The sequence below is a fragment of the Prunus persica genome, chromosome G7, assembly GCF_000346465.2.
Source record: "Prunus persica cultivar Lovell chromosome G7, Prunus_persica_NCBIv2, whole genome shotgun sequence".
Lineage (NCBI taxonomy): Eukaryota > Viridiplantae > Streptophyta > Magnoliopsida > Rosales > Rosaceae > Prunus > Prunus persica.
The window spans coordinates 20,133,403-20,147,034 of record NC_034015.1 but is presented as its reverse complement, the minus strand read 5'-3'; the positions used below and the strand labels follow the sequence as shown (position 1 = coordinate 20,147,034).

Genomic DNA, 13,632 nt, shown 5'->3' with positions numbered 1-13,632 from the left:
TTTTTCTCCTCTCCTCAATTTTTTTTTTTTTTTTTCTCACGCGGCTTTCTCTTTGGCTTTACTTTTTGCTGCTTTTTAATTTTTTTAATTTTATTTTATTGACCAAATATTTCGGAGATGATTACTACACAGTGATTATTGTGCTTGTTATTGTCATCATAGAATTATATAGAAAAAGCAGAAACCGTAATAAACCAATGCATCAATGACGGATTATATCTGTCCATTCTACCTACTACACCATAAAATACATACATCTATATAATACGACCGTATAAGTCATACGCATATACGTATATTTTAATTTCTTTGGCCATTCAGATAGGCTCAAAGCTCAAAACTAGAATGGCTTTCACAAAAGAAAAAACTATATATTTGTTTGAAGTTTGAACTCATCTCTTGACGTCAACTCCTTAGCAATTTGCTTGTTTTCTATTATAAAAGAAGAAAAAAAAATAGATATATATTAATGCATGACAGCAAAGTTTTGAAGTGTATGAAAAACGTTAACGTAGATTGAAAATCAAGTGGGACAACAAATTCCACCACCTTTTGTAATTTAGCCAGCAAGGAAGCAGGATATTACCTTGATGAGTTCAGTTCATGACTTTGAGGTTTGCTTCGAGTTCTAAATTCCTTTGACCAATTTGATCGACATGTCGTCTACTTTGAATTGTTCAAGCTCAGGCGGCAAGGAACGAGTCATCAATTTGCTACGTGGCCATATCTACACCTTAAAAAAAAATAGCCTAAAATGCCATGTGTATATATTAGGTAACGGTCTAGATTATCACCAAAAATAAAAAATGGATTTTTCCAGTTTCACTTAACCAAGTTGAAGTTTGAGATTGACAAGTGTGATGACTAAGCCTTACGGCTGGGATTGCCGGCTGGCAATTTTGTCCTGCTCAGTTGGCTACAGTATCCTACGTGGAAAATTATGGCCCCACACGGTTTCAAGTTTGATCAACTCATGACCTGTAAATTATCAGTTCATGGCACTCGGATTGGAACTAGACCTCAACATATCATATTTGTTGAGTTATCAAGATCACGAGTGTGTCTAGGAAAATATATATATTGAGGGACCGAATGCGTGAATAGTTTAGTTGAGGGGGGCCATACGTACATAACTACTCTCTAATTTTCTATGACACACAACAAATGTTTTGTTACTATTTAATGAATCATGACGACCCAACGAGTATAGTATTTTCGTATATTCATACCGAGCGCAAAGCCGTATCGCAGCCGAACCTCTCTTTTTGGTCCGTAGATGGTCTAGAAAATGCTCATATGTAGATACCCTAGCTATATCTAATAAATTGTTCTTCTCAAGTTACGTTGAAATGGATATATGAAAGATGTTGCATGAGAATTTATCTTTGATGCATGCATGCATAAAAAGTAAAAATTTGATAAAAGTAGAAAAGCACAATTCTCATGAAATAAAACTAGGGTTCTACAAATGAGTGTCAGTACAAATTGCCTGCCTGCACGTCTCTTTATTTATCCTCAGAATCCATAGATAAAGATTTGTGGTTGGATTTATTTACACAACATCCAAGCTTCTGGCTAAACTACAATTTACAAAAGCAACATCATTCGAAAAAAGAAGACCTAAAACTTATGAAAACTAATAAATAAATGGAGTCATATGATGAGACTTGGCAGGCCTCAGAAATATATATATATATATATATACATAAATTTATTTATTTATATGTAACATGCTTTCATTCATTGGCATTATTATATATTTTGGCATATTGCTTGAGAATTCATGTGAGTGTTTGTTTAATTTTGACCGTTCATTTGGGATGGGACAGGTGGTTGATTGGAGGGAGTCTGAAAACTAACGGCTTAATTGGTTGACAATTATGCAAATTATTTAAATTTCAAGTGCAAGAATAACAATATATTAGTACCTGAACCCAAATAGAAAAGTTGAATTTGCTCGAGTGATTATAGAATACTATAGTAGTATGGTTACGTGGTGTATTTTATATATGTATTATATTATTATATTTATAATACGTATATAAGATATACTAAGTAATCATATCATCATATTCTATAATTTCTCGAATTGCTGATGTTTCATTAAAATAATGTTTAGCAAAAACGTATGGACATTTTAGGGTTGAATTTCAGCCTTTATATTGGGCAAACTAGATGTTGTTGACAATGCATCACACCCACAGAAAAAGATAACCAAAAAAGGAAAAAACGAAAGATAATCAGGTTGACAATGCAAGCAAATGTGCAATCTCATAGAGTCATATTCTTTATAAAAAGGAAAAACGAGAGTCCAAATTTGAATGGTCGTGTTTTGATTTTTTTTTCATCTGAGGTTTGATCGGTGCGGCCGCTATCATTTAATCTTGGTACAAATTAATTAATTATATGATATGCACAACATTTTGAGACAAGTGGAGCCCTACCAAAATCAGATCAATCATTAAATCCCATCACACACAGTCACCAAAAAAAAAAAAAAAAAAAAAGGGGGGGTTCACAGATCTCATGTTTTCACAGTTAATTTACAACCGCAGCTCAAAATTCAAATCTCAACCACAACCTCAAACAATTTAAAAGAAATTTTTGGTAAAATTAAATTAAAAATAACACTCAAAACGCGTTAGCAAAACGGTTGTTGGGGCTTTTTGCTTGTGTGTCTACAGTGACGTGTGCGTTTCGAGAAAAAATTCGAGGGGGGGGGTATAATCGTCTTTTACATCCCAGGGTCCCAACTGGAGCGTTGTTGCGGTGGGTGCAGACGCGTATAGGGACGCGGTGCACGACACGAACGTGGGGCCCTTATTAACGCCGACGATCCAGCCGAGCAAGACGTGACGCGTGGGCCCTCCAGAACACACAGTTGCATGGGGCATGGTGACTGTGTCGCTTTCTGGAATTTGACTCAGTTTGGTGCGGGACCCATCTACGTGCTGGAGAGAAAGGGCAGCAGCAGCAAACAAACATCTCCTGATTTTTACCATCATGGTGATGATGGGGTGAAAAGAAATGATGATGATAGTGCATCAGCATCAACGGTGATAAGGACGCGTATGAAGGTAACAACATGCATGGGATACATCTTTATCTCATCAATCCAAATCAAATCTACCCCCTCTGCCATAAATGCTGCCGTTTTGGGAAATTGATGAAGAAAAGTAAAGGACTAGGACTAAATTCCTTCATTACATTAATCCGATCTGTTTTATTACTGCCGGCCAGTGGATTTACATTACATCATAGCTGGAATTAGACAGTAATTATTAAACATTTATTGTTAAAACTAGTTTGGCTTGGTTACAATGCAATCTGCCTATCTATTTTCAAAATTCATGTCATAAATTATTGGTGATCTTCAACCACTTGGAATATTAGTTGGAGACATCGCTAAAGTTAATAAAGGACCAATCAGATTATTCAATGGTCATGGATAATTTATAAAAAGTTAGTTGAAGCAATGAGAGAGAAAGAAAACCCTTGCTCTCTGATAAAACCCTAGTCGTCTTCCTACTCCATCCCCTTTCTTTTCCTTCTACTCCTTCTTCCTCTGGATTCTTTATTTATTTTTTATTTGTTGTGTGTAATGTAGTTGAAGTAGTCGCTGTGAAACGTTACTGTCTTTTGACCCTTACATGCAAAGATATAGCTCAAGTTGTCAGCCTTCGATATAGACTTGAAGCTACAAAGTAAGGATGATGTTGTGTTTGGGTTAAACCAGTGCGGCATTATGGATTTAGTCAGTATGGCGTTATGGCTCTATTCGGGATGCTCGAGAGGATGTGTATCGATGGTCTTGTTTATTAGTTTTTTTAGTCTAATAATTTTCATGAACTATTTAGGAGTTTGATGTGGTTTATTTTTTGTTTTTGATATTTTATTTTGTTTTAGCTTTTGCCCTTTGATACAGATTTGTCGTTTTTGCAATTGTAGGGCAAACTTTTATTGCAAGTTTGAGTACATGGGTTTATGGTTGCTAATTCATGAATTTTAATCATTTTTTGAGTTGCGCGTATTCTCTCCATATCAATTCAACTTATTGTTGGATTTGGTCATTAGAGAAATTTTATCAATATTCGGCACCTTAATTGCTTTGTATTTATTTATTTTATTTATCTTATCAATAAAATATTATCACTCATTTATCAAAAAAATTATAATGAGAGATCAAACATTGCTAGGGATTCATTTCCCTCTTTGTTGGTTTAGAAAAAACTTACACTTTTTATTATTTTAGAATGTTTTAGAATGTTATTCATTTTTTAAAACCAAATGTTATACTCTATTGCGAAAATGCATGCCAATGTCGTTATGCATGGCTAATCATATTTGCACTTGTACAAGGGAGAACAAATTAATAGTAATAATTTGTTTAAATGAGAAATTAATAGTATTATGATGCATATGGTATAATCTATTATTTTTTTTAAAATAAAAATGAAGCTATATTGAAAAAGGAGAAAATTGAATTTAGAATATCCGATGTATGAATAAATAGTAATTTTTTTGGTCAAAATGAATAAATAGTATTGAACAAGAAGCCTGTGCCTGTGATTTTTAGGAATAAGCCAACTGACTAATAAAGTTGTGAAACTGATTTATTGTTCTCTAATTATATGGTCAAGTGCCCTCCAAATGTCCGATGCGTATTGTGTTGCAGCCGCCGTGAGAATTCAGACATGAAAACGCACAAGGACAATGACGTAATTTTGTAAGAACGTTACTAGCAGTCCCATTTACTCCGAGAGAGAAAAGAGAGACTCGCGCGTGTTGCTCGGTTCTGACAAGAACAAATTCACTTCCCCACCACCATAAAGGGAATTGAAATCTCTTCTCTCTCTCATCTACCACCACCACAGATTGCTCCTAAATTTTCACATCTCGTGAAAAATTCATTTTATTCTCTTGAGATTAACCATTTACAAGCTACCAACTCCCCCTAACAACTTCAATTTATAAACATTACAATAATTATTGGTCAATATTATTAATAAGCCACCCAAATTTGCAAATTTGTAATATTTATTTCTTTTTTTAGTTAAAAAAAGTGGGGTTTATGACTTTATTCCTAACTTTAGCTTGTAGAGAGTTGAATAATGGGAATGGGATTCTGAAAAAAGAATAGAAAGGAGCAGTTTGAGAGAGAGAGGGAGAGAGAAGAAAAATAAAAGGAAGAGAGAGAGAGAGAGAGAGAGAGAGAGAATCTGGTGGGCTTTGAGCTGTGATTTAGCTGTCTTTTGATGTGTAATCTCTCTCTCTCTCTCTCTCTCTATTTCACTAGTACAAACTACACAAACACACATCTCCAAAATCCCTAGAAAACAGCCCCCACTCCCTCCCCACCCCTTTCTTCCTCCTCAAACCCCAAACCCCCCAAAACTCTCTCTCTCTCTCTCTCTTCTTTCCTACATTTTCTTCCTCTCAGATCTCAAGGTCTCCAAAACCCCATTTGCAATCTCAGCAGAGAAAAGAGAGAGAAACAAAGAAAAGGGGTTTTTCTTTTTCTGTTTAAATTTTCCTTCCTTCTTTTTTTTGTGAGCTATAAGCTTAAACAAATTTAAAGTGGCATTTGGAGATTCAGATGTCTCATGTGAGATGAAGAAGAAGACCACCCTCCTTGATCTCTCACTTCTTCTCATCACCTTCGTTCTCGCCTCCTCATCACTCTCTGTCGTCTGTGGTGCTCAGGAGTACCACCACCACAACGGCATTATCAGCCATGGAGCTCTCTCCCACGCCGAAGCCCTCTACATCAAGCAGCGCCAGCTCCTCTACTACAGGGACGAGTTCGGCGACCGAGGCGAGCTAGTCACCGTCGACCCATCTCTGGTTTTCGAGAACCAGAGAATCAGAAATGCTTACATAGCTTTACAAGCTTGGAAGCAAGCCATTCTCTCCGACCCGCTTAATCTCACGGGTAATTGGGTCGGATCTAATGTCTGCAACTACACCGGAGTCTTCTGCACAAAAGCCCTAGACAACAGCTCCATCCGAACCGTAGCTGGGATTGATCTCAACCATGGCGACATTGCTGGGTACTTGCCCGAAGAGCTTGGGCTGCTTGCAGATCTCGCATTGTTCCACATCAACTCCAACCGCTTCTGCGGGACTGTGCCTCACAAGTTCAAGCAGCTCAAGCTGCTCTTTGAGCTCGATATCAGCAACAATCGGTTTGCTGGGAGGTTTCCTCGGGTTGTTCTTCAGCTGCCAAAGCTAAAATTTTTGGATCTGAGGTTCAATGAGTTCGAAGGGACTGTGCCCAAGGAGCTGTTCGACAAGGACTTGGACGCCATTTTCATCAACCACAACAGGTTCAGGTTCGATCTGCCGGATAACTTCGGGAACTCGCCGGTCTCTGTCATCGTCCTCGCCAACAACAAGTTCCACGGCTGCGTTCCGGCGAGCCTGGGCAACATGTCGAACCTCAACGAGATCATTCTGATGAACAATGGGTTCAGGTCCTGCTTGCCGGAGGAGATTGGGATGCTCAAGAACTTGACGGTGTTTGATGTGAGCTTCAACCAGTTCTTGGGTTCGCTGCCGGAGACGATTGGAGGGATGGTGAGCTTGGAGCAGCTCAATGTGGCCCACAACTTGCTATCTGGGACGATTCCGGCTAGTATTTGCTCGCTGCCGAGGCTGCAGAATTTCACTTACTCTTACAACTTCTTCACCGGCGAGCCGCCGGTGTGTCTGGGCTTGGCGAGTTTCGATGATAAGAGGAATTGCTTGCCGAATAGGCCGGCGCAGAGGCCGGCGGCGAAGTGTAAGTCGTTCTTGTCTAGGCCTGTGGATTGTAAGTCTTTTAGATGTAAACCTTTTGTTCCTTCTTTGCCTTCTCCTCCTCCGCCTCCGCCGCCGCCTGTTGTGGTTCCTTCACCGCCTCCCCCGGTTGCTTTACCCCAATCGCCACCACCTCCACCGCCACCGGTTTTCTCACCACCCCCACCACCGCCTCCAGTTTACTCACCACCCCCACCACCTCCTTCACCGCTACCCCCACCACCACCACCACCACCTCCACCTCCCCCACCCTCACCTTCCCCCCCACCACCTCCACCACCACCTCCCCCATCACCTCCACCACCATCGCCATCACCACCACCGCCACCAACACCATCGCCACCACCTCCACCTCCACCGCCACCGACACCATCGCCACCACCTCCACCTCCACCGCCACCGACACCATCGCCACCACCTCCACCAACACCATCGCCACCATATTGTGTGCGGCCCCCACCACCACCGCCACCAAATTCACCACCACCACCAGCTCCATTGAGCTCTCCACCTCCACCCTCTCCTTACCTTTACAATTCACCTCCACCCCCATCTCCTCATTCACCACCACCACCTCCACATTCACCCCCACCACCAATTTATCCGTATCCATCACCTCCACCTCCCGTCCATTCCCCACCTCCCCCAGTGTACCAGTCCCCTCCACCACCACCACCACTTTGTATAGAGCCACCCCTTCCACCTTCCCCACCACCACCATGTATTGAGTACTCACCACACAACCACCACCACTCCCATTGTGTACTTGCCCCCAACTTCACCTCACAACCACTCCTGTCTATTCTCCCCACTTCCACCAGTCTACCAATCTCCTTATCTCCACCACCGGTTCAATACAGTTCTCCACCCCCACTGTTCAGTACAGTTCCCCACCCCCACCATCACCATCCCCACCACCCCCAATTCCATGTGAAACGCCACCACCTCATTCATCACCACCACCACCGTCGCCACCGGTTCACTACCATTCCCCACCCCCACCGGTTCCTTACAGTTCACCAACGCCGCCAATTGTTTATGAAAGCCCACCGCCTCCCACTCCTGTATATGAGGGCCCATTGCCACCCATCTTTGGAGTTTCATACGCGTCTCCTCCGCCACCACCCTTCTATTGATGATTCTTTTGAGAATTTTCCTCCTCTAACCTTTCCTGGAGCGTCACATCACACAAAACTACCCAGAGTCAGTATTGGCAGTCACGGCTTCTCTTCCCTCCCCACACCAACTCTTCTTTCTCTTTTGGGCAATTCTCGTCGCTCGTGGAGGAAGAACCAAAAAAAAGAAAAAGAATGAAATTTGGGATTGTATGCAATTCTTGAAGTTAATCACCATTTCGGCAACGGCAAACAAATGTCTCAAGAAGCAGAGAAGAGGTGAAAGCATAGATGTAATATCATCAGTATAGAGTGAGAGAGAGGTAAGAGGAGAAAGTCTCTCCCATATTTATTTGAAATTGTTATGGATATTTGAGTTGTGAAAATAAAAATGGCAGAAAAACATTAGGTTGCAGAGAATGTGTATGTATAGGGATGCATTTGGAGACCGTAATTCAGGCTACAAACACAGCAGCAGCACCTTCCTTCTGCTTCTGCTGCTGCTGCTGCTATTGCTGCTGGGTTTGTGGTGGGTTTTATTGTTATTGTCTCTTTTATATCATAATCATACTTTTGTTTCTTCTCAATTTCCAAATTTTATAGTATAATCATGAACAGTTTACATGTATTAATTCTCAGAGTTTACATGTTTCCACTTCCCTTCCAATTTGTTTCTGTTGTGGTATGAGATTGAATGAAAGCTGCCTGTGTCGTTTGTTCAATCTTCACTCAGTCTCCCAAAAAAGCTTGTTGGGTTGTTGTTGAATGAATAATATTGATGTCTGTATCAATCAATCAATCTATCAATCATTCATTAAGCAAATGCAAGACTTTGTTGTTTGTGTCAATGAGATTCTGGGAAATGGAATTGGATTGATGAGGAATTCATGTGGTGATTGCATGCAGCATTTGATGTGTATGAATCATACAGCAAATGCAAGACTTTGTTGTTTGTGTAATTGAGATTCTAGGAAATGGAATTTGGATTGATGAGGAATCCATGTACATTGCAGCATTGGTGTTTGTCAATGACACAGCAGAGAGTCACAGAGACACCAGGCTAGAATTTTGTGGCCAGCATATTATATACATATATATATATATATATAAAATAATAATTCAGGAATTCAGGGATTAAGTTAAGGGCAATGGCTTTATCATTTTGTTGATTTTGCCAAGGTGATAGGTAGGTCATAGAAGCGGTGGAGGGTCCTTAATTTTCGATCGAGAGTGCAGGTCCCAATTAGCAAATTGAGATGATGGTAGGACCTAAGTCTCATATAGATTGGGTGGTGCTACATTCAATTCATGATCTGAGTTTTTCTTCATTAGATTAAACTAACATTGTTGGGGGCTGATATCATCATGATTCATGCGCATCTCCTAAATTCTAATAACAAATCAAATGTGGGATTTGAAATTTCGAATTCAAAAAAACTGGTTACTTCATGCTCACACTTCTTCCCCATTGGAATTTGAAATCCTCTTTCCTACTTTGCTCATGAAAAAGCTCCAAACGGGCCTTCTTTTTACTCCTTCCCATTCATCATCATGAATGTATGGTGTTTTGTCGTTGACTGTTGTCATTACACTTTTACTCTTTTCTCGTTATAAATCTTTACACAATCTCTTTCTCCTTTTTCCAATTAACAATTCTCAGCAGCAGAGGTTCCATTTGAAATAAAAAATTGAGTTGGAGCCAACTTCTTGTTGTAGCTTATTTGTAATTACCATCCGAAGGTCTTTTTTCTTGCATACCTGGTTATGTCATTTCATCAAGGCAATGAGTTCGCCCCCTTTCGGCTAAGTTCTAGCGAAAGTTCTAGCTCCCATCCCTCTAGTGACTATAATAGGCACGTGCCATGTAAGTGTGCAAGTGGAAGTGGAACCATCCATCTTTAAAAAGTTCTGATATGGGGCACTAAGGCAGATTCAGCATTACACCAATGCTGTATTGCCACCATCCACGTAGAGCATCACCACATACATATAAATTGGTACTTGATTGCGATGATGACCCATACATATTGCCAACTTTCATGTGCTGTAGATTCACAATTGGCCAGTCTTTCATTGCTGCACTCAAACTTGGAACCCCATGCCGTGCAGAGTGCATACCAAAATCAAGTGAAGCTCATAATTCTATTCTACACCCTGCCAAGTACCACCCACCCCCTCAATTTTAGCAATTGGCTCTCCTCTGTCTATATATATACAAGATCCTGTCATTGTTTCATGAAAATGACAACCCAAAACCAGAGAGGATCGTCAAGTCTCATATATCATGTGGTGTGTTGGGAAATTGGAGTGCGAATCAAAACAACTCAAGCTCAAATTTCTTGTGGGATTTTTCCCATATTCATTCATGTTATGGAAATTTGGAAAAGTAGCAATCTTTTTAACACATGAAGGATGATATATACATATTTTTTTCGAACCATGCTTTTAATTCAAAACTTTACAAGAAACTTATAGCTCAAGTAGTTAATAATAGTTATTCTTGCACTTGAGATTCGGTGTTCGAATCCCATACCCCACTATCGCTTGTATTAAAAATAAGTACAAAACTTTGGCCCGCTTACATTTTTAGAGCCATTCTATTGTACTGGAAGTAAAGCTAAGCTAGACTGCATTCACATGTCCCTTTCTAGTTCTCTGTGGAAGGAAAACAAGATGCATAAAAATTCAATCGAAGGATGGTGATGTTTAATGGAAATGGGGCCTGATTGGATGGAGAGCCACATGGGATGTTAGCGCTTTTTCACATCATATTTGTAACGCAAAATTTAAAATGCAACAAGTTGGTTGACTTGTTTGCATTACCTGAAATAGGGACTTAACTGCCATTTAATATGTATGGGCCTCTCTCTCTCTCTCTGGACAGCCTGCCTCTGTGATTAGGTCATCTCAGGACCATCTGAAAAACAAAAGTACTTGCACAAACAGAGGAAAAATAAAAAGTAGAAGAGAAACATGGATGCCATTTCCATAACCCATATGTATAAAAAAAATATTGCTCTTTGTTTTCTTCTTTGCGCTCTAATAAAAAAAGTCATTACTTTTCCAAAGAGTATTTGGCAAACTATTGAAGATGGCCGGCAAATTCTAGCTAATCATGATTCTCCATCTACTTAATTAATTCATTAATTAATGGGCATAGTTGATTAGTTCCCTGCCACAAAAGTCTCTCGCATAGAAAAGTCGAGGAATCATTTATCATCTACTTAATTTTAGCAGAGCTGCCTTATTAATGCAGCTTGGTGTACAAGTGTTGACTCAATAATTGAAATGTTTCACCTATAGAAAGAAAATTTGAAAGCCAACGAGGTCTAGTTCAGTGGAAAAATGTCTTGATTTGCAAACTAATAATCTCAGGTTCGAATCCCCATTCCCATTGCACCTTAGTTGATAGTGTGTGTAAGAAATCTCTTCCTTCTTATAGTTTACACTATCACTTGTTTTTAAAAATAAAAATAAAAATAAAAATTGAAATGTTGCAGATTAAAAGAACAAAGGCAGCTAGCCCAAAACCCATCAAAAAACCAAAAGTAAGTCTGAAGTCTGAAATTGGCTTTTGCCATTAGTCATGGAAACAGGCCTGAGTGAACCAAGGAGCCCAACAACTAATACTACATCTGCACTTGACCATTTTGGGCCTTAAAAAGATTTGGAGTTTGAGCTAAGCTTCTACAAATACAAATAAGAGACCATTAACTTTACCAAACAATCTTTAAGCCAAAGCCCATAACTAGAAAAAGGCCTGCCCTTCAAAATCTCCTACCAAAGTTTCCTTCCATTATATATTTTCACTTACTTTTTCTTGTCTTCACCTGTGGCTTTTTGGCAGTGCTAATCTCCACTCCTTTCGGCCCTTTCTGTGTCACATCACATCTCATCTGCAAACATTTGACAAAACCAGGCCAGTTGGAACCCAAAAGCAAGTGAAAACGAAAACCGAAGTTGTTTTTTTAATATAATCTTTCTTATTGAGACGAGTAATATATTAAATTCACTCACACTATATCGGATGTTAGAATTCGAATTTAATGCTTGGGAGCAGTGGTGGATCTATTAAGACGTAAGAAGATGCACTACACCTACCCTCATTGAAAAATCCATCATAAATCCTGGGATTATAAAAAAAAAAAAAAAACAGGAATCCTGCCATTGCTTGGGCTTTAATTGGGCGCACATAATTCCTTATTTAAGTGGAATTATGAGTTCTCTTTATTTAATTAGACTTTAATAAAACTTGCACAATTCTTTATTTAAGTGGGATTGAGAGTTCTCTTTATAAAAGACCAATTTAACATCATCCAATTTTATCAAGTGTGTGTGCATCACAAGAATTCTGCGGTTTTTTTTTCCTTCTTGAGTACGCCAATCCAAAGTAAGTCGGATGTATATTTTTTTTTCTTCTTGAGCAAAAGTCAATTTTGTTTATTCTTGTTTTAATAATTTTTTTCTTTTCTTATTTAGCTCTCTTTGTATTGCACCTTCGCTAAAAAATTCCTAAGTTCGCAAATACCTGAGAGATCAATTGCTCCAATCCAAATCATTACACTAGTGAGTCCTTTGCCAAATTTTTTTTTTTTTACATGGCTTAATAGTTGATTTAATTATGATGACCTATGGATGCGTAATTATGAGCAAAGGACCAGTGTGAGTTGATACCATTAACAACATAAAGTATAAATCTTGATTTAACAGAATATCGCTCCTTGATTGACGGCGATGGCCTAAAACATCAGCCTTTGAAAATTACCCATCTTGGGTGAAAAAAGAAAAAGAAAAAAGTGAAAGTAATTATTTAAATATTTCATTTGTTAAAATTGTGATGGTGGCTCAAGTTACGAGCACGTGCATGCACGGATCCAAACATAAATAAAAGATAACGTAGCAGTCTCAGAAACTTCATACAAGATTCCTTCTTTCATTTGTCTCTTTTTTTTTTCTTTTTTTTTTAAAATATTTAAAATAATGCATTTATTCTTTTTATTTATTTATTTATAATTAATTATATGGAGCTCCGCCGAATCGAAAAGTGAATGTTCACGTTCATCTATATATATTCCGTTAGATATTATCGTCGTCCGTCTGGTTTGCAACGATTATTTTGTCAATAAAAAACAATCTTATTATTTTTACTTAATTAAAAAAAATCTCATCTTATTGTAATTAATTAAAACAATCAACATATTATTATTATTGTTAATTTTGATTTGGAGAATTTATAAATAAATATTAAACTGTTGTTGGCACGTCGTTATTCCAAATACTTATGAAATGAGTTTACGGAAAAGATGAAAAGAATATACGGTTTGTATTTTTTAGGAAAAACAGAAGCCATGATCATGATTCATGGCAACCATTATAACTAAAACATAATTATGTTAGGCATGTACCAAATCTGTTTGGCGTGGACTAAACCTAATCAGGATTAATGAGTGCATTAATTACCCATCATTTTAATATTTTCTGTAGCAAACAGAAATAAAGAAGAAGTAAAAACTAGTTTGAAGGAGTGTTTGTTTTTGTCTTAATGCGTAACGCAATTGTTTTTATACCTTGAAAGATACGATACGACTGAGAAACGGAGTAGACAGTAAAAGCTTTACGGCGGGAAAAAGAAAGAAAGGAAGGAAACAAGGCAAAGCAAAACCTACTCAAAGCCAAAGCAATCACTATATATATATCTCTCTATCTCTTTCGCTTTCTC

General features: G+C 38.5%; 1 protein-coding gene across 2 annotated transcripts; it reads left to right on the top strand.

Annotated features, from left to right (window-relative positions):
- LOC109950176 (leucine-rich repeat extensin-like protein 4) lies at positions 5,218-8,635 on the top strand. 2 transcript variants are annotated; one of them, XM_020567977.1, is made up of 2 exons: positions 5,220-6,994; positions 7,768-8,635. In XM_020567977.1, exons 1-2 carry the CDS (start codon positions 5,611-5,613, stop codon positions 7,932-7,934), a joined length of 1,551 nt encoding a protein of 516 aa, XP_020423566.1. In that variant the 5' UTR covers positions 5,220-5,610; the 3' UTR covers positions 7,935-8,635. The 2 variants fall into 2 exon arrangements, with proteins under 2 accessions (XP_020423565.1, XP_020423566.1); XM_020567976.1 differs by having other exon boundaries at positions 5,218-8,635.

Bases quoted from the DNA above. Each gene is read 5' to 3' on its own strand.
- LOC109950176 (XM_020567976.1), top strand. From the start codon at position 5,611: ATGAAGAAGAAGACCACCCTCCTTGATCTCTCACTTCTTCTCATCACC.